The sequence below is a fragment of the Leopardus geoffroyi genome, chromosome B1 (assembly GCF_018350155.1).
Source record: "Leopardus geoffroyi isolate Oge1 chromosome B1, O.geoffroyi_Oge1_pat1.0, whole genome shotgun sequence".
Classification (NCBI taxonomy): Eukaryota; Metazoa; Chordata; class Mammalia; order Carnivora; family Felidae; genus Leopardus; species Leopardus geoffroyi.
In genome coordinates, this window is record NC_059327.1 from 72,609,330 (window position 1) to 72,629,767 (window position 20,438).

General features: G+C 33.5%; 1 protein-coding gene across 6 annotated transcripts in view; it reads right to left on the reverse strand.

Moving 5' to 3' along the window:
• Positions 1-3,673: 3,673 nt before the first annotated feature.
• RBM46 (RNA binding motif protein 46) overlaps positions 3,674-20,438 on the reverse strand; it is a 50,433-nt gene continuing 33,668 nt past the window's right edge. For 2 of the 6 annotated variants that reach the window (XM_045464953.1, XM_045464945.1), the window contains exon 5: positions 3,674-4,639. In XM_045464953.1, the coding sequence (XP_045320909.1) occupies positions 4,440-4,639 (200 nt within the window). In that variant the 3' untranslated portion in view covers positions 3,674-4,439. Of the gene's footprint in view, positions 5,750-13,145; positions 13,206-16,974; positions 17,046-20,438 lie in introns of all 6 variants that reach the window. The other 4 variants (XM_045464968.1, XR_006709133.1, XM_045464971.1 and 1 more) reach the window with 4 other exon arrangements.

A 20,438-nucleotide genomic window follows, 5' to 3' on the forward strand; every position in this document is an offset into this window, starting at 1 on the left:
CTGTCAGCACAGAGCCCGAAGAGGGGCTCGAACCCATAAACTGTGAGTTCATGACCTGAGCTGAATCAGACGCTTAACTGACTGAGCCATCCAGGCGCCCCTCAAAACCGAACTTCTTATCACTGATCATTGTAGCTTTTCCTAATGTATTTGTGTTCAGATTATAGTTCACTAGAGATCTTCATTTTGGTTCTGAGAAGTTATATGTCTTTTCACTTTAAAAAAAGATGAGGGGCACCTGGGTGGATCAGTTGGTTAAGTGTACAACTTAGGCTCAGGTCATGATCTCACAGTTCATGGGTTCAAGCCCCGCATCAGGCTCTGAGCTGACAGTGCAAAGCCTGCTTGGGATTCTCTCCCCCTCTCTCTGCCCCTCCCTGACTTGTGCTTTCTCTCTCTCAAAATAAATAAATAAACTTAAAAAAATTAAGATACCTGATCGGTAGGTAGATAGACAAACGGATAATCACATTGTGTCTGGGGTAAAGGGAACTTTTAAAGTGTGATCTTATCTGCTTTCTCATAATCACTTAGTTTTTCGTATACCCTTCCACTGTTTGGTATGCAAATATAAGCACACGCAAATGTTTTCTTCCTCTATACCCAAAATACAACATATTATATTACACATATTTCTGAAACTTGCTCTTTTTCACTTAACATTGTCTCTTTCTATATTAGGAATAAAAGTGTCCTTACTCTCTTTTGTACAATTTCTTAATATGCACCAGTGTATTATTTTATCAGTCCCCTAAAGATGGGTATTTGGGCTACAAAAAATGTTTCAATGAATCACCTTTTTACATATTATCATTTTGCACACACATGCAAGTATATTCCAGAATTAGGATTGCTGGGTCAAAAGACTGAAGTATTTGTAATTTTGGACAATAGCTGCCAAATTCTCTTTATATGAATTCTACCAATTTATAATTCCAGTGGTAATGTTTAAGAATGCTTGTTTCTTTAAAATCTTACAAAACTTTATCAAACCTTTGAATTTCTGCAAATCTGAACTTCTGGTTTGCACTTCTGAGATAAAGCATCTTTTTATACATGTAAGTGCCACCTGTTCTCTGCCTATCCATACATTTTATCCATTTTTCTCTTCAGTGGGTGCTTTTTGATATTTAGAAATATTAGAGATTAGCCTTTTGTGAAAATTACTTGCAATTCTTATTCACATTTATCATTTGTCTTTTGACGAATGGTACTTTCTTGCCATGCAGACTTTTTAAATTGGACTTATCAATCTTTTCTGGAATGGCTACTAGATTTTGAGTCATAGTTAGAAAAATCTTTCCCAATGTAACCATTGTAAAAGAATTAAACTAGAGAATAAGGCTAAACTTTCTGCATAACCTTTTGATCTGTTTACAAGGGATTTTATGCAAAATGGATCATGGCTACATAATAGGACCTATTTCTCAGCCATGGTCCCTTGCACAGATAATGTGATAAAGGACTGTCTTTAGAACTGTTTCCCTGACCAATGAGCTATAGCAAATAGCTAAGAGGTTTATCAATAACAGCTTGTGGTCTACGAACTCAGAAAGCCCTTATTTGAATCAAAGGCCTTATACAACCTATACGAATTAAAGCTGGAAATAATTAGCAGCTATGTTCACAAGCTAAATGAAATTTCATATGAAGTCTGAACAAAATTAATTGCTCATTTATAATATATAAATGGAGTGTTTGACATGAATGTACTGACTTTCTAGATTTCTGCTTGAAGGGAGAAGAGATGAAACACAAATTAATAGTATATGATGTATATAATTATATCCAAATAATATCACCTCCCATTTTTGAGTGCCTTCTATTTGTCAGATGTTTTAACATTATAACGTACAGATCACCATTTTAGAAATGGAAGAGTATGACCCTGACAGATCAATAAACTGTGCCCAAGTTCAAATAACTGTTACTTGGCAGAAATAAGCCAAAGCTTACATATTTTCCATATTCCTATGGGTCTCCATATACACTATGTGGCTGGTAAGCTTTCTCAATTGCCTCTGTGTGTGTGTGTGTGTGTGTGTGTGTGTGTGTGTGTGTGTGTTTTAATGAAAATGTGGGATCTTGTATTATGATGATTTGGACCATTACAAACATTTCTATGAAAAACTATAGTAATGTGTTTATTCTGGCTTGGAGTCTGAGTAACCTCTGTATTCCAAGGATATTAGCACAGTAGCTGACTGAATAAACATTCCATGTTTGCTGAAGGAGTGATATGAGCCTGTAAATCATGGTAACTAAGTTGCAAAATCTACGCAATTCACAGTTATGTCAGGAAAATAATTAATTTTGGTTTAGTATCTATGTTCATTTAAATTAGAAAATCTAAAGCAATAACCTGGAAAGTATTGCATATAGTTATATGGAATGAGCCTTCTATCAGAGTGTGAAAAAAATGAGACTAAAGTTGACCCCTGAACAACATGGGAGGTTAGGAGTGCCAACCGCCCCCCCAACACACACATAGTTGAAACTCCACATATAAGCTTTGACTCTCTCAAAACTTAACTAAGAGCCTACTGTTATCTGAAGCCTTACCAGTAATATAAAGTCTATTAACACACATGTATTACATGTATTATACACTATATTCTTACACTAAAGTAAGCTAGAGGAAAGAAAAAAATCATAAGGAAGAGAAAATACATTTACAGTACTATACTGTATAAAAAATCTTTGTGTAAGTGAATCTGCCCAGTTCAAATCTGTGTTGTTCAAGGGTCAACTGTAATTTACTCTCCACATAACCTCTTTTTATTTTTTTTTTAATGTTTACTTATTTGAGAGAGTGAGAGGGAGTGAGCAGGGGAGGGGCAGGGAGAGAAGGAGACAGAGAATCCCAAGCAGGGTCCACACTGTCAGCACAGAGCCCAACAGCGGGCCTCAAACTCATGAACCACGAAATCATGACCTGAGCCAAAATCAAGAGTTGGTCGCTTAATGGACTGAGCCACCCAGGCAACCTTCCATATAACTTCTGCTAGAAACTTTAAGCTAGTAGAAGAAATCATCTACAACTATTTCATATTCTGTGTATGCAAATTCCATGTCCTCTGCAGCTATAGAATGAGTTAATCAACAGAGTTAGCAGTTGGTATCTAAGAGCAGAAAAATTTTTATTTCATTTTCAATTATGTAAACCATCATTAGAAATTCATTATAGGGGCACCTGGGTGACTCAGTTGGTTAAGTGTCTGACTTTAGTTCAGGTCATGATCTCATGGTCCATGGATTTGAGCCCCACATTGGGATCTGTGCTGACAACTAGGAGCCTGGAGACCACTTCAGATTCTGTATGTCTCTCTCTCTCTCTGCCCCTCCCCCGCTCCCACACTCTAAGATAAATAATAAACATTAAAAGAATTTTTTGAAAAGAAATTCATTATAAATATACCTTACCAAACCATTCAACTCTCAAAATGACCGGATTCATTAAGTATGAATTAAGTAAAAGAGGGAAACTTCACTGGTTTTACCAACAAAATATTTCTATTGGCTCCCGAAAACGATTTTGGTTACTGTGTTTCACCAAACTAACAATCTTCTGTACGCAATATCCTTTGCTTTGGTCCCATGAAAAGCTCAAAGTGATTGTGAGAGCTAATTTTTTTGTGCTTACTAATAAACAAAAATAAAACACATGCATATGAGAAGCATCGCATATTTAATGTCAAAGAATTTGAATTCAAGTACAAAAATTAAACAACACATGATTTCAACATTAAAAAACCATTAACACATACTATTCAAACAACTATATAGTGAATGTCAAAAACAAAAGAAGCATAACTATAAAAACCTGAAATACATTAACAGCAAATTTATAATTTATTACTATAACAAATAATTAACTAAAATATTTATAGTTGTTTTCAAGGACCACAATGGTATACTGCTTTTTCTTGGTACTGCATAAAATTTGCATCTTAATCTTTTGTCCCTTCATTACTTTCTACATAATAGTTAGATGCTTCTGGTTATACAATTCTTATAATCTCTAATATAGATAGTGATCCTTGGTAATCAAATCTAGTATAACCATTCTCTGCAAGTGCTTAAATATTTGTGAAATGCTATTCAGCAAAATTATTATGCAAAAATTTAACATAAACTACTGGGTTCTATTTCCCACTCAGGAATTAGAAGTATTTAAAATCCCAAAAGTTTAAAAAGAATAGTAGTTTGCTATACCTTTATCAAGGGTAACCACTGAATAACTTTTTAAACTTAGCATTTTTATAAGTTCTAGAACTGTAGGTTATTCAGAATTACGGTTGATGTTTCCTATGTTGAAATAAATATATATTTATCATTTTAAAACCAAATGCGTAAACCCGATTCTAAAATGAAACTAAAGTATTTTAGTTTGCATGCTTTACAAAGAAACTTTCATACTCATGTTTACAATATCTTCTTCAGAAGAATGAGGCCTGATTGGAGATATATAGTCGCTGTCCAACATGGCTGCCATTAGCAAGTGATATTGTTGGTGACAAGGGATAGCTTGGATAAGAATAAGGCCTTGAAGTATAAGGAAGCACGCTGGGAGTCGCAGAAGAGAGGGTAGCACTAACAGGGGAAAGACTATTTATTGAGCTGCGACGGAAATTGTAGTCTGTAAATAAATACATGAACAATTATGCTGCACATCTTTATGGATACAAATTTAATTCAAAGAGACAAAGCATTAAAACTATAATCACAGTTTAACATAATGTCCTAACATCCGAAATCCTGCTAATACTATTTTGCTGGTAAAGACTGAGCATTCACTGCATTGCAAGTTCTGATAGTTTTATCAGCCAGTATTACGTTTCTTTCACTGACTCAGCGCTTCAGAGATATTACTAGAATGCATTCTTGGATATCTTTTTCTTACATATCTTTCAATTATAAGCTTTGTGTCTTTTTGATCACAGAAAAAAAAAAGAGAACCTCTGATTTCTCTTGCTCCACAATGAAGCTCCTTTTAAATTTGGTTCTGATGCTAAAGGGTAGTCCATGGAGAAAAGATAAAAAACAGCAAATTCATATTTGCTTATTTTTTCTTGAAACTGTATTAGGCATCAAACCAGACGAAGCATTCTCCCCTGGACTGCAAAAACATTTGGTGTAAACTAACTGACCAATATTTCATTATTTAAATACTAATATAAACGTTTGTATAACTCAATACACCAATTTAACATTAGAGTTCCTACTTGTACCATAAAACAATAAAATGAATCATGTTTATAAAATTAACTTCAAGAAACCATTATCAACTTATAGTATAGAAAAACCCAAAAATTAAAACCAAATTATTTTTTTAAAAACCAATTATATTTGAAATATTACTATTCCACAATAAACATTCATCTTATGCACCAATAATTTCCTGCTTCATTAATTATAATGTTTATATATGTTTATGAATATTAAAGACCAAATTGGTAAATCCTGTACTTTCCAAAAACTCAACTATGTTCTTTAGGGTAGTAGAAGCCAAGGGTCTGACAATGACTATAAAATGATTATTTATAAAAGTCATGGTGTTTCTAGGAAGGAAAGAAAAGGAATTAGGTAATCCAATGTACAAATAAGGTTTTTTTCTATATTTTCCTGGTATTATAGATGAGGCCTAAAACACTGAGCATTAACTGAATGTTGTCATGGGACTTAATATTTAGCCAACAGGAATGAGACCAACTGCAGGAGAGTAAGCTCAAGCAACATCAGTAAGGACCTAGTTAAGAAAAAAAATGGAAAAAACAAAAATCAGTTAAATATAGGTTTAATTTCTAGCACCATAAAACTCTAACTTTATTAATTTTATAATCTTTTTATTTTTTATTAATGGTACCCATAAGATTAATAAAAGCAGTCTGTTCCGAGAAGAAAAATACATTAAAAATATCCAGTTCAAAATACTTTCAGCATTTTGAAATTGGATAAAGAATTACTCTGATACCATTTGCTTTTCTAATATCCAAAGTAGGATAAGTAGGTATCACAGAATTATTTTTCTTCTCTTAAAGGATCCACTTTGCCTGAAGGGTATGGTATTTAGTATTGACAGAAACCTTAATGCTCCTATAACTCAATTGCTTAAAAAAAAAGTTCTGATTCTCTCCTCCTAAAGATTATTACACAAAAATAGTCAATTCCTTATTAGCCATGTATCTACAATACAACTAGCTCTTTCAATTTTTAACAATGCAGTCACAGACAATATGATTTAGAAAAACAGATCTTTTAACTGTTCGACTTCTCAGGGAAAATGTAGTTTTCAGAGAAATTACTTTCAGTTGGGGCTGACATCCATGCAACAGTTAATGCAGCCTATTCACTGAAATATAAATAAAAGAGGTATCTTCAGGAAATCATTTCACAAAGAAGACAGCCAGGCAATTGGCTACTGGCACAGTACTTAGGTCTGAAAATGGGCATTCCTAATGGTCTCCTAGGTAAAAACACACTAATCAGCTGTGGTCTTCTCACATTTCTAAAGAGACTAAAATACAAAATTAAATGTTGATTTTGAAGACTTTATTCATATAGGATAAACCAAGAAAAAAAAATTTCCCCCTGATACTACAAAGCTTAAGAAATGAAAGCTTCAATGTTTGTTAAGATTTTACAAGCATTTCAAAAATAAATTTTATTGCAATATAAGAATCTAAACATATTCAGAAAAACACATCTGGGTGATTAGAAAACACATTATCAAATAGTAACTAGTGACATAAACCTAGATAAGTCATGTTTTCCTTAGCTCTAACACACAATATATATCACAGAAAATAAAAATCAGAAAGAATCACTGACTTTTATAAAATAACAAATTAATAAGTGAGTCAAAATTCCTACCACATACTTAACTTGCCCATCCCTGGTTTTGTTTCCCAATGAACATCCTTAGCTCTTCAATCCCACTGTTTCTGCCTCAGACTGGGATCTACACTCCCCTTTCCCTTTCTGAAGGGAATGATACGAGTTTTACACTCAGAATTACTCAACTGTCTTAATATTCTTTTTAAATTAAGGTACAATTTACATACAATAAAATGCATACATCATATGTGTTCATTTCAATGAGTTTTGATAATTGTATAAACTTATGCAAACAATACCTAAAACAAGATCTAACACATATCCACCAATCCAGAAGCTCCCTGTGCTCCCTTTCAATCAATAGCCCTTCTGTTGGAGGCAACCACTTTCTGATTTCTCACTATAGCTTAGATTTGCCTATCCTTAAACTTCACATAAAATGTATTTTTTAACTTATTTTTATGTCCAGCTTCTTTCTCTCAATATAATTTCTAAGATTCATCCATGTATGTCATGTATGTCAGTAGTTTATTCCTTTTTTATTGTTCATCAGTATTGTTGTATGTATATACCATGTTTTTTATCCATTTACCTGTTGACAGATAAATATTTGAGCTGTTTCTAAGCTCTATTACGAATAAAGCTACTATGAGCATTCTTCCACAATTCTTTTTGTGGATATATGTTTTCATTTATTTTGGGTAAATAACTGGGATTAAAATTATTGGATCATAGGGCAAATAGATACTGCTGCACCATTCTCCATGGTGTGACCATTTTACATTCACACCAGTAAACTATGAGAGCTCGGGCTGCCCCACATCTTCACCAACATTTGGTATTTATTGCTAGAGGTTTTTTTTTTTTTTTAATTTTTTTTCTCAACGTTTATTTATTTTTGGGACAGAGAGAGACAGAGCATGAACGGAGGAGGGGCAGAGAGAAAGGGAGACACAGAATCGGAAGCAGGCTCCAGGCTCTGAGCCATCAGCCCAGAACCCGACGCGGGGCTCGAACTCACAGACCGCGAGATCGTGACCTGGCTGAAGTCGGACGCTTAACCGACTGCGCCACCCAGGCGCCCCTATTGCTAGAGTTTTTAATCAGAACTATTCCAGTAATGTGAAATGGTATCTCATTTTGGTTTTAATTTGGATTTCCCTTGTGATTAATAATGTATTCAGTGCCCATTTGAATATGTTCTTTAGTAAGATATGTATCCAAGCCTTTTGTTCATTTTTATTGGTTTGACTTTCTATTGTTGATTATTATTAATAAAGTTTTTAACTAATCAAATTCTCTAATTCAATATCATAAACCAGGGATCGGTTAAGTCCTCAGTAGCCTCTAATTCCAACCACCTCTTTTCACTGAAAAATGACACAGACAAAAGACAGTTAAGTGACTGTTCAATATTCCCAGTGTTGAAGAAAAACAAGTTAAAAATTAGGCCTCCTAATTCCTAGGAAACTACTCTACTTGACCAAACTTTTTCACTCTGGCAATCTTGAGGAAAGTATATCAAGAGGTTGTCATGGCTAGGGGAACAGAAATATAGTAGATGGTGCGCTAAGCTACCTGGCTGCAGCTTGCACCTGCCCAGCCCGACACTTGTATTTCGACCCACACAGCTCTGCATTCCCTTGTTTTATATGCTACATGTTATCTAATAATTTCATTTGAAGAAAAGGCCCTTTTACAAAAGAAAAAAATGTGTGAGAATAACTTGCTCTAATATAGAGATAGCATTTTGATCAAATCCTCTAGAATTCTGTATTTATATCTTGAATGAATATAAACATTTTCACAGAATAACTTTGATCTATATAAAGACTAGCATATAGGCTTAACCTTACGTGCCAATTCTAATCAAGTAGTATGGCTAAAAGGATCCCAAATTCCAAATGATTTGGAAGCTGAGTCTAGAATGAGCAGGAAAGTGTATAGTTAGTAACTGTTGTGCCGCTGACACGGGAGCAAGTGCAGAGACTGGCGGCACATTCACCACCTACTTGTCAATCCCACTTTTGTAAGCAATGTAAGTTGGTCTACTACATTTCTCTGTCCAACACAAGAGATGAATACCACCAATACATTTCTCAGTGAAAATCTATGCAATGGACGTAAACTGCTTTACTCCATTTGTGTCTAGTTTTTTTGTTTGTTTTTGATTGTCTTACACATCTTGAGCAAACACCATGGATTCTCTGCTTTTCTGCTTCATATAAAGAGGGAGGAATTCCTTAATAGAGACTTTAAGTTGTGCTCAATGAAAGTATCTTCTTATATACTTATTTTGGCTTTTTCTTTTAGTTCGTTTCTGACCACACTCTTCAATTTTCCGTTAATAAGTATACTCCTCATAATTGTTTTTTTCTTCTCCTTGTTAACTATTTAAGTTCTACCTTCACATCCACTCCCTCTTTCTGATGTACCCTTTTAGGTGTACAATTCAGTGTTTTTTAAAACATTCACGAAGTTGTGCAACCAACACCACTATCCTTTCTCACCTTAAGGTGATTTTCATCACCTTAAACAAAAACTGTACCTATTAGCAGTCACCCCCCCCACCAATCTCTCCCCCAGGCCTAGCAACCACTAATTTTTCTGTTTCTATTGATTTGCCTATTCTGGATTTTTGATATAAATGGGATCATACAATTCATGTCATCTTTTTTTAACTGACTTCTTCACGTAACGTTTTCAAGGTTCATCCATGTTGTAGTATATATGAGAACTTCATTCATTTTTGTATCTCTTGCGTGAACATACCACATTTTGTTTATCCAATCAGTCAACGGACATTTACTTTGTTTCTACCTGTTGGCTGTTATGAATAATGCTGCTAAGGAATAATGTGTACAAAATTTTGTATGGACACATGTTTTCCATTCTCTGGAGTAAATAACTAGAAATGGGATATGCTGGGTCATATGGTAATTTTTCCAATGTTTGTTTATTTATTTTGAGTGTGTGAGAGAGAGAGAGAAAGAGAGGGAGAGAGCACAGTGTGTACACAGGAACAGGGATAGGAACAGAGAGAGAGGGAGAGCAAAATTCCCAAGAAGGCTCTGCACTGTCAGCACAGAGCCCAACGTGGGGCTCAACCTCACCACCATGAGATCATGGCCTGAGCCAAAATCAAGAGTTGGGAGCTCAACTGACTGAACTACCCAGGTGCCCCATCAAATGGTAATTTTATGTTTAACTTTTTTAGGTACTGCCAAACTGTTTTCCAAGAAAGCTATACTGTTTTACCCTCCCAAAAGTAATGAATGAGAATGAACCACCTGATTACTTTGATCTATAAAATGCATTTCCCATGCCTTTAACACATATCCCTACCTTTAATACATATTTGAATCACTTCTTTAGATTTCTTTGGGATCTTTATTAAAATGTCTTTAAAAATTTCCTCACATCACCATTTTATTACTTCAATTTCTAACATTCAAACAGCCATAACTGAAATGACTCAGTTACTTTCTTTCACTGTACTCTAGCTGCCAAAGCGTTTTTTTAACAGGATTGTACATACCGCAACACAAAAACATGACTGGGTTCAAACAGAGATTTTAAATACTATATTATAATGTAAATAACATTTATCATTATTTTGTACTCTCCATCCTAGTAAAAAATATCAAGAGCTAACTATGAAGCAGAGGAAGGAATTTTCAAAATTGCTAATTATTAAACAACTTTTAGCCTATGACATACTTAAAAGTCATTAACTAGAAATTTTTAAGTAATACTTTTGGCTAATACATGAGTTATTAATATTATCAATACAACAGTTATTATCAAATTTACTGGCATTTTTACCTCATTTACTTCCCTTATTACAATTAAATTCTGACCAAAAAAACCTATTTTTATCCTCTACTTAATTTTTGCTATAGGCGACTGACAGCAAAGAGCAAGAGGAAACATGAAGTGACCAATGTTTTTTTCTAAGAAAGACTAGGCTCACAGTAACTTAGGTCAGTTCTTCTGTTTTAAGAGGATTTTTAGGAGGCTTTGAGAATGCTAATCTTAGTAATGGCAGCTGGATAAGAATGAAAGTTATTATCTCTAACTCCTTTCTTATAAAGTATAAGTTTGTTAGTTCTCTGTTTTTACTAGAGTAATTATATTTCTCAGATTCAGTTTTGGGGTAGGGTAAAAATCATCTGCTTTTGTTTTTAATTCAAGTAATTTTTTTTTAATTCACAAGGTTGCTTTTCCATATAATTTTGAAAGAATAATTTGGGTTTCAAATTCTTACTGTGAAACTTTTGACAGCACATTACAATTTACATAAACATAATTGTCAGATATCTGTAATTTTATTTTTAAGAAATTAAAACTGTTTCATTCCAAATTATCTAAAGATTGTAACTTAAACTTTCAAAAACAAAGGTTTGAAATTCTAGCAAAAGCACACTAATAATATACAGTGCCAGCAATCAGGTCACCTGGGAAAGAAGGCCAAAGGAGTAACGTTACATTAGGCGTGTCAGAAATGTTTGTTTCTTGATTATGATATCATTTCACAGATGTAGACATTAATCAAAACTGACCAAAGTGTACACTTTAAATGTGCATTTTATTGTAGGTAAATTATACCTCAATAAGGTTATAAACAAAACTCAAGCATTTCTTTGAGTTAGTTTCAGGGTTTCATAACCTATATCCCCATACAATTCAAGGACTTCAAAATAAGAATCCCTTAGCCAAATAAAATCTTGAAAAAAATTTAGTCAAAATGGATTTAACACTTACACAGATTGCTACTACAATGATTTTCAACATGCTAATAAGCATTATGATTTTTCCAAGGGCAGTATATAGTACACAGTTTTTCCCAAATTTGTCTGACCTTAGAGAGTCATTTCACTGAACAACTTTGCAAATCACTTTGGGAAGAACTTTTAATGGGGCCAATATGTGATAGGAAAACACTGAAAGCAAAACAGAAAAATTCTTGAACTATGTTAAACACAGTGATCACAAATTCAAATGCCCTCAGGGGCTAAAATGTAACAAACAAACAGAGAACTCAAAGAGGACCAAATGTAAAATAGGAGTCTAGCTATTTGTACTGAAATTAAACCAAGCTGCTTTCCTTGCAAAAAACGAAGGAGACCAAACCATATCTGGAGCTTCCAGTTTGCTACCTCTGTTTAATAGATTATGTCAAATTCCTTTTAATGACAATTTCTAAACCATTTGGAAAAGATTAACAGAAAAGGAACTGATAAGACAGAAAATTATGATCTGAGCTACAGTTTACCTAGGCTTCAGTATGGCTCAAAAACTGCAGTTCCCTAGAAAAACTATCTAGGCAAAAGTAAAGAGAAGAAAAAAAGCCTTAGGAAAGATAGCAACTCTTTTCAAGTTTCATTTCTATCAGTAAAATTAGTCCTCATCATTCAAAATTTGTACAAAAACTTTTAAGAAAAGGTATTTCTGAGAATAGCAACACATACTTGAATTTATATGTTAAGATCTATAAAAATAAAGTTATACGCCTCAAGCATAATAAATAGATTTCCTTATACCTGAAGTGTGAATTCTATTAGGAAGTTATACTTGAGTGCTTACTAAGTGCCAAAAATAACTCTACAACATCAGCACTACCTTAATCTTTATAATAGCCTTACAATAAGTACTATTATTTTCTTCTTTAACAACCAGGAAATTAAGGCACAGAAAGATGAAATACCTTACTCAAAAACACAGAACTAGTACATGGATTCTGCTCAGGGAACAACAACATTCTTTTTGCCTCAACATGTGAAAAGGAGTCTGAATGGTCTGAATGGTAGTCATTATTCAAACTATAAACCACCTTTAACAACCTACTAAAACTTCTCCTTCTCAATAGAATGTTGGAAAAACTAAAGAGTGAATCCTAGTAAACATACCTTTTATTCTAAATGGTATCAAAAATAATTTTGGTTTTATTAGTTCAAAAATATAGATAAAAATTCTTCAGAGAAGTTTGAGAAATGCTGAATAATCTACATATTACATTCACTCCCACTACATCTACATTAAAATACTGTTTATCCTGTTTGGTGGTTCAAAATGTTACACTAGTATGTTTATAAGCTTTAAGAAGACCTGAACTATGGAAACTAGTTTAACCTTTTAAAACTCTGCTTAATGAATCTATAATTAAATAAAGCTATCATAATCAAAATATTTCACAAGCTTTCATTCGACAATTTAAAATATATCTTCTTATAACCATAAGAATAACTTGTAACTGACTTTCTGAAAACTAAATAGATCACTTAACATTCCTAAAGACTTTTTCTTACCTGTTTATTTTCTCCAAATTCTTCTATATAGGTCCAGGCTGAAGAGACTGTGTTCCCTGTCTGTAAGCAGTGAAGACAGAAAAGAATGGAGTCTTTAGTTATCCCTAATCTTGGAAGTGCATGGAATCCTTGATAACTTTAGTTAAAAACCTTCTGATCAGTAAATAGGAAAATAAAATTAGAGAACAAAAGAAACAAGTGACAAATAATTTCTGAATTTCTGCAAAGATGAACAAAGAGAAAGGTATTCTGAACAAAAAGTCTGAGTTAATACATTACCAAAAAAAAAAAAAAAATCTTCCTATACAAATTAAGTCCTTATTAGTTGGTTTTTCCAAGAAATACTACTCTACTAATAAAATAAAGGACTAAAAACAAATAAGACTGCCTAACTTCTGATAAGTAGATAGCCAAAGAACCTAAACAAATGTGAGAAATATCAAAATCCTTTCCTTCGGTCTTAAAAAGATATAGATGGCCAAAATAATACTAAGCTTAAAAAAATGTTATTAACAGCTAAACTTTATCTACTTGAAGCCTAATGTAACCATATCTGTATAGTACAACTTTGGACATTCATACATTTTAGTGGTTATCTCTTTATATCCCTTAAAGTTTTCTGGTAGGGATGTACATCCAACTCCATGCTAATATACTGTGCAAAAAAGTATGAACAAATGAAAATGTTTGATGATCCACACAGAATGACAGATTTTTAAATAGCCATCTTAAAGAGTACTCAGCAGAAAAAAAATTCACAATATTTTCTTGATTTTTATATGATGAAATTAGATAACTTCAATCAACCCTCCTGGTGAGAATTAGAAAATGTAGGTAATTATTAAAAGCAAAAATATCCATCTGAAAGCACTGAGAAGGACCAAGAAAGATAGTGAAGAATTACGGGACCATAATCTTGGATAAGAAGGAAACCCAAAGTGGTTTACACATCTTTTGGAGGTGTGTTTCCCCTAGAAGGACTGACCAACTCAAGAGGGATCTGACAGACAAGGGAAGATAACAGGAGACAGACAAATTTCCGTGCCTTTTAAAAGGGCAAAATTAGAGCTGGGGAGCTAGTGAATCTGAATAAAACTGAACTAGAAGTAGACCAACTTTTAAAGAGACTAAATTCAACTTCAATTCTTCCCAATCCCTGCCTGGATTAAGGCAATCTGTGATTGCCAGTCCCTTGGCCATCTTTCTGAAGCAAAATAAATCTTCTCTGAGTAAACGTAACAACATGCTAGCTTTCAAATTACCTCTATATTTTTCATAGACAATATCGGACATTCAATCAAAAATAACCAGTCATACAAAGATAAAACAATGTGACCTAAAACCAACAGAAACAACAGTTAACTCTAACTGATCTACAGGGAATTTAGATAAAGTTTTCAGAACTGAATATTAATAACTATGCCTAACATGCTAAAGGAAATAAAAGACTGAAATTTTTGAAGAAAAAATACAAAGCATAAAGAGTCAAATGAAATTCTAGAACTGAGAAATAAATCCAAACAAATGGTTTTATCGGCATGTTAGACACAGATTACAAAAAAAAAAAAAAAAAGAATTCATGAACCAAACAAAAGGTCTGAAGAAAATACACAGACTAACCATACAAAACAATGAAAAATGTAGAATACATACATGGGATACACTAAAGAGGTCTAACATAAGTGTAATTGGAATACCATTATAAAAAGGAAGAAATGAGACAAAAGCAGTATTTGAAAACAGATTAACTTAGAACTTTCTAAAACAAATGATTAACATTAATCTACAGATTTCAGAAGTGGTGAAGGGTCTCAGTTAAGATAAAGACCAAGAAAACAATATGTAAGTCCATCACCATGACACTTCCAAAAATCACAAAGAGAAAATATTAAAACTTTCCCAGGGATAGGAAGGGTTTATGGTTAAAAGGAGCAGTAAGTAAATTACCACTGACTTCTTTTTTTTTTTTTTTTTTTTTTTTAATTTTTTTTTTCAACGTTTATTTATTTTTGGGACAGAGAGAGACAGAGCATGAACGGGGGAGGGGCAGAGAGAGAGGGACACACAGAATCGGAAACAGGCTCCAGGCTCTGAGCGATCAGCCCAGAGCCCGACGCGGGGCTCGAACTCACGGACCGCGAGATCGTGACCTGGCTGAAGTCGGACGCTTAACCGACTGCACCACCCAGGCGCCCCACCACTGACTTCTCAACAGAAACCATGGAAGCCAGAAGACAGTGAGTGGAATTATAACTTCAAAGGGCTAAAGGAAATAACTGATCTAAAAAAAAAAATGTATATATACATATATATATATATATATATGTACATATAATACCCGTACCCATATATACGGTTTGACAGCACGTAACAATTTACATAAATGAAAAGGTACGTAAATCACAGACATATTCAGGTAAATAAAACTGAGATAATCTGTCATAAGCATATCCACACCAAAGGAAATATAATGAATGTTCTTTGGGCAGAATATAAAGAAACAATCATAGTAGAAGTTTAGAGATTTAACAGGAAATGAAGAGTAAAGGAAATGATAAATATGTAAGTGGTAAATGAATACAAATGTATATTAACAAAAAGCAATTATAATTAGGTATGCAGTGGTTAAAATATACAAATTTAAAACATATGGAAATACCAAGACACTATACAAACTGAAAGAAGAAATATGAAGATTCTTACCTTGTCTAGAATGTGGTAAAAGCATTAATTAGTATTAGATTTCAATAAGTTAAGAGTGGATGTTGGAGTTTACATACATATATATGTAACCACAAAAATTGCATGTATTTAGAATTTTATACCCATGTTCAAGAAGAAATCAAAATAAAATATTTTGAAAAAAATTATAGGGGCACCTGGGTGGCTCAGTCGGTTAAGCGTCCGACTTCAGCTCAGGTCATGATCTCACGGTCTGTGAGTTCGAGCCCCGCGTCGGGCTCTGTGCTGACAGCTCAGAGCCTGGAGCCTGCTTCCGATTCTGTGTCTCCCTCTCTCTCTGACCCTCCCCCGTTCATGCTCTGTCTCTCTCTGTCTCAAGAGTAAACAAATATTTTTAAAAAAAATTTTTTTTTAAATTATAAAAATGAAATGCAGCAAAACATAACTGATGTAGCTATAACCATACTTTATTAGGGAAATTTGTAGCCTGAATATACATATATTGCAATAACAGAAAGGCTGAAAACTCTAAACTAAGACCAAAGCGAAAAAAAAACTTCCTATTTTTAGGAGGAAAGGTCTGGGCCAATCTCACTAATGAACACAGATGTAAAAATCCTAAATATCAAAAATGAAATTTAGCAGTACATTAAAAGGACAATGTATGATTACCAAACTGCATCTATTTCAGAAACACAGGGTTGATGTTACATTGAAACATCCATGCAATTCACTACATTAAATAAGAGATAAAAATAATGTAATTAGGTAGATGCAAAAAAGTATTTGATAAAATTCATCACACAACTCATCCTTGATAAAAGAACTCTTAACAAACTAGGAATAGAAGGAAATGTCCTTAACGTAACAAAGGGCTTCTATTAATAAAGGCTACAACAGGGGCACCTGGGTTGCTCAGTCAGCTATTTGTCCGAGCTCAGTTCAGCTCAGGTCATGATCTCCTAGTTTGCTAGTTCAAACCCCACAGGGCTTGTGTTGAGTCCAGAGCCTGGAGCCTGTTTTGGATTCCAGGTCTCCCTCTCTCTCTGCCCCTCCCCCACTCATGCTGTCTCTCTTTCTCAAAAATAAACATCAAAAAAAAATTTAATAAAAATAATAATAATAAAAGCTACAACAAACATCATACCTTAATGAAGAAATATTGAAAGTTTAAAAGGATACTTTCTATCATTTGTATTCAATGCTGGACAAGCGGTTCTAGCCAGTGCAATAAGGCAAGAGAAAAAAGAGAAGTTTAAGGATAGAAAGGAAGGAAAAAGTTCATCATTTGCAACTGACATGACTGTGTAGGCAGAAAATTTTAAATAATGTAGGATCAAACCATTAGAATCAAATAGTTTTATTCAATACATAAAAAAATAAATTGTATTTATACAAACAGGAACATTCAGAAATCAAAATTAAAAAGCACCTTTTACAATGGCATTGGAAAACATTATATACCTACAAATAAATCTAATTAAAGATGTAGGAGAAATTTACACGGTAAATTATTGAATGTTTGGAGAAATTAAAGAAAGCCTAAATAAATGGAGAGATCTATCATGTTCATGGATCAGAAGTTCCAATACTATAAAATGTCATTTCTTTGCAAATTGATCTATATAGAAGCAATTAAATTTTAACCAGAGTCCCAGTAAGACTTCTTTTTGGTATAAACTGTGTATAAATTTACAATCTAATTGTAAAGTTCATATGGAAATATAAGGGCTGAGAAGAGCCAAGGTAACTGAGGGGAAAAGAAAGGATAAAGATACTCTCTATACCAAATATTAAGACTTTTCACAGTAATGTAACCAAAACAATGTAGTAAATTAATTTAGATCAATGGAATAAAGAATCCAGAATAAGGCATATATGTGTAGATAGGTGTGCATGAGTGTACATACACACATATACATAACATACTTGATTTACACTAATGATGGCATTGCAAAGCAACAGGAAAAGAGTAGTCTTTTCAATAAATAGTGCTGTGTAAATGATTATACATATGAAGGCAAAATAAAACTTGAACACATACTTCACAATAAATTTAAAGGATAAAAAATTTCTAAAATATAAGAAAATATTTCGTGAATTTGAGGTAAGCAAAGTTTTCTTAAGCAGGACAGAAACTACTAAGTTTAAAAGATTGATAAATTGAACATACTAACAGTAAGAACTTCTGTATTTTTCAAAGTGTATACCATGAATAGAGTAGAAAGGCAAGCCACACAGTAGAAGAAGGTATTTATTTTCAAATGCAGCATATTTTGTTTCAAATAAAGCAGTTATGGTTTTTTTCCCAGAAAAACACCAGATAGTAAGTTCTACAAAAGCATGTGTCTTTAGCAGATCATATTTGTCTATCAGTAAGAATTTGTTTTTTCCATCATTCACTCTCTAAAGACAATCAATGGACTGACATCACTGCTACAACCCAGCTTGCTATTGAGCCTCTGATCTTTAGCCACATCTTGATTTTCCTAACAATGAGTTAAGTACTGCCTGGCTAAAATGCTGCAATGTCTTGATGAGAAAAAATAAGTAGATCAGGCAAAGCCATGGAAGTTATAAAAGCAAGCTAGGGCTAACTAGAATTAGTAAAAATGACTAAGAGAGGATGACACAACCCTATAGGATCTGTATATTCTGACCGACTCTTTTGACAACAAACTGGGTCAGCACCTCAGGCAGGGAACCAAAACTGAGTGAAAATGGCTTTTCTCTCTCCTAGCTCAGGCCACCAACGTCAAAGGTATTTGTAAAATATGTATCCGACAAGGGCTTGTATCTTAATAAAGAAAAAAACAAACAACCCAATATAATACAGAGAAAAGAGACTTAAAATAAGACATTTTCATCAAGAGGATACCTTAATGCCCTATTATCTTATTAAAAGATGTTCAATATTATTAGTAAACAGTGATATAAAAGTTATAATCTCAATGAGATAGTAATATATACTAACCAGAATGTTCAAAATTTTCAAAAACTAAAAGACCAAGTGTTGGCAAGAGTGTAGCACAACCGAAACCCCATATACTGCTTATGAAATGTAAATTTATATAATCACTTTGAAAAGCTGGCATTATTTACTAAATTTTTAAAAATATGACCCACTTTTACTCCGAAGTATTCAACAGGAACATATGCAAGAATCTTCACAAGGGCACCTGGGTGGCTGAGTCAGTTAAGCATCTGACTTCGGCTCAGGTCATGACCTCACCGTTCTTGAGTTTGACCCCGACATCAACATCAGGCTCTCTGCTCTCAGCACAGAGCCTGCTTCAGAACCTCTGTCCCCCTCTCTCTCTGCCCCTCCCCTGCTTGCATTCTCTCTAAAATAAACATGTAAAAAACATGTAAACAAAACAAAACAAAACAATCTTCACAGCATCGTTATTCAAATAGCCTGAACTGAAAGCACCTCAAACTTCTACCAACAAAAGAAATAGCACCTGGGTGGCTCAGTTGGTTAAGCATCTGACTTCAGCTCAGGTCATGATCTCACAGTTTGTGAGTTCAAGCCCCATGTCAGGCTCTGTGCTGACAGATCACAGTCTGGAGCCTGCTTTGGATTCTGTGTCTCCCTCTCTCTCTGCCTCTCCCCTGGTCGTGCTCTGTCTTTCTTTATCTCAGAAATAAATAAACATTAAAAAAAAAGAAATAGCAAATAAATCCTAACATTTTGATGGAATACTGGAATCCGTGAGAGTGAATGAACAGTACTGCCACAACATGGACCAATCTTTATTCACAATGTTGAAAGAAGCCAGACAAAAAGTATGTAAAATGTTGTATAAATTTCAAAAACACAGAAGAGAGAAGGATGGTTTCCTTTGGGAAGAGAGAAGGTAATGTGTGGGTGGGGCTACAAACAAAGGAGGCTTTTGGGGTGTTGATATTTTATGTCTTCATCTGGTAGTTAAACAGACATGGTCCCTCTGTGGTAAATCACAAAGCTCACAGTCACAATTTGTGGACTTTTCTGTTTGTACATAATGTAATAACTTATAAAGTTAAAAAAGGAGGGAAATCACAACAGTTACCATTTGTGTATATAGTGACATACATATATGAGAAATTGATCATTTATAGTTACGATTAAAAAATAATACCACCGATTATAATACAAGTATGGTCAAAATAAAATAAAAATGATTCAGAGTAATTTAAAAACTATAATGGTGATTTTCAGTAGAGATGCTAATTGAAATTATTACTAAATATGGACTCAGACTTCCCTCCATAAGGCTTTCACATACTACCACCTGTAGTTTTACAATTAATTTTTTGTTAATCTTTAGTTAAATTTAACAGGAAAAATGCTGGCATTTAAACTGCCAACCTAAGACAATTACATTTCTGTTAATATACAGAAGAGATGATGATAATCCTCAAAGTAAAAGTAAAAACCATCAGCAGAATCTCAAGTAAATGTCAATACAAGGTTACTGCTAGTACTTCAATTTGCCATTTGTTAGCATCATTCCCTTGAAAAAGTATGACTGTTAATAAATATATTCCAAGAAATTACCTCAGAAGAATTTTTTTCTTTTTTTCCTTTTTTTTTTTTTTTTTTTAGTTTCAGCTATATAACACAAG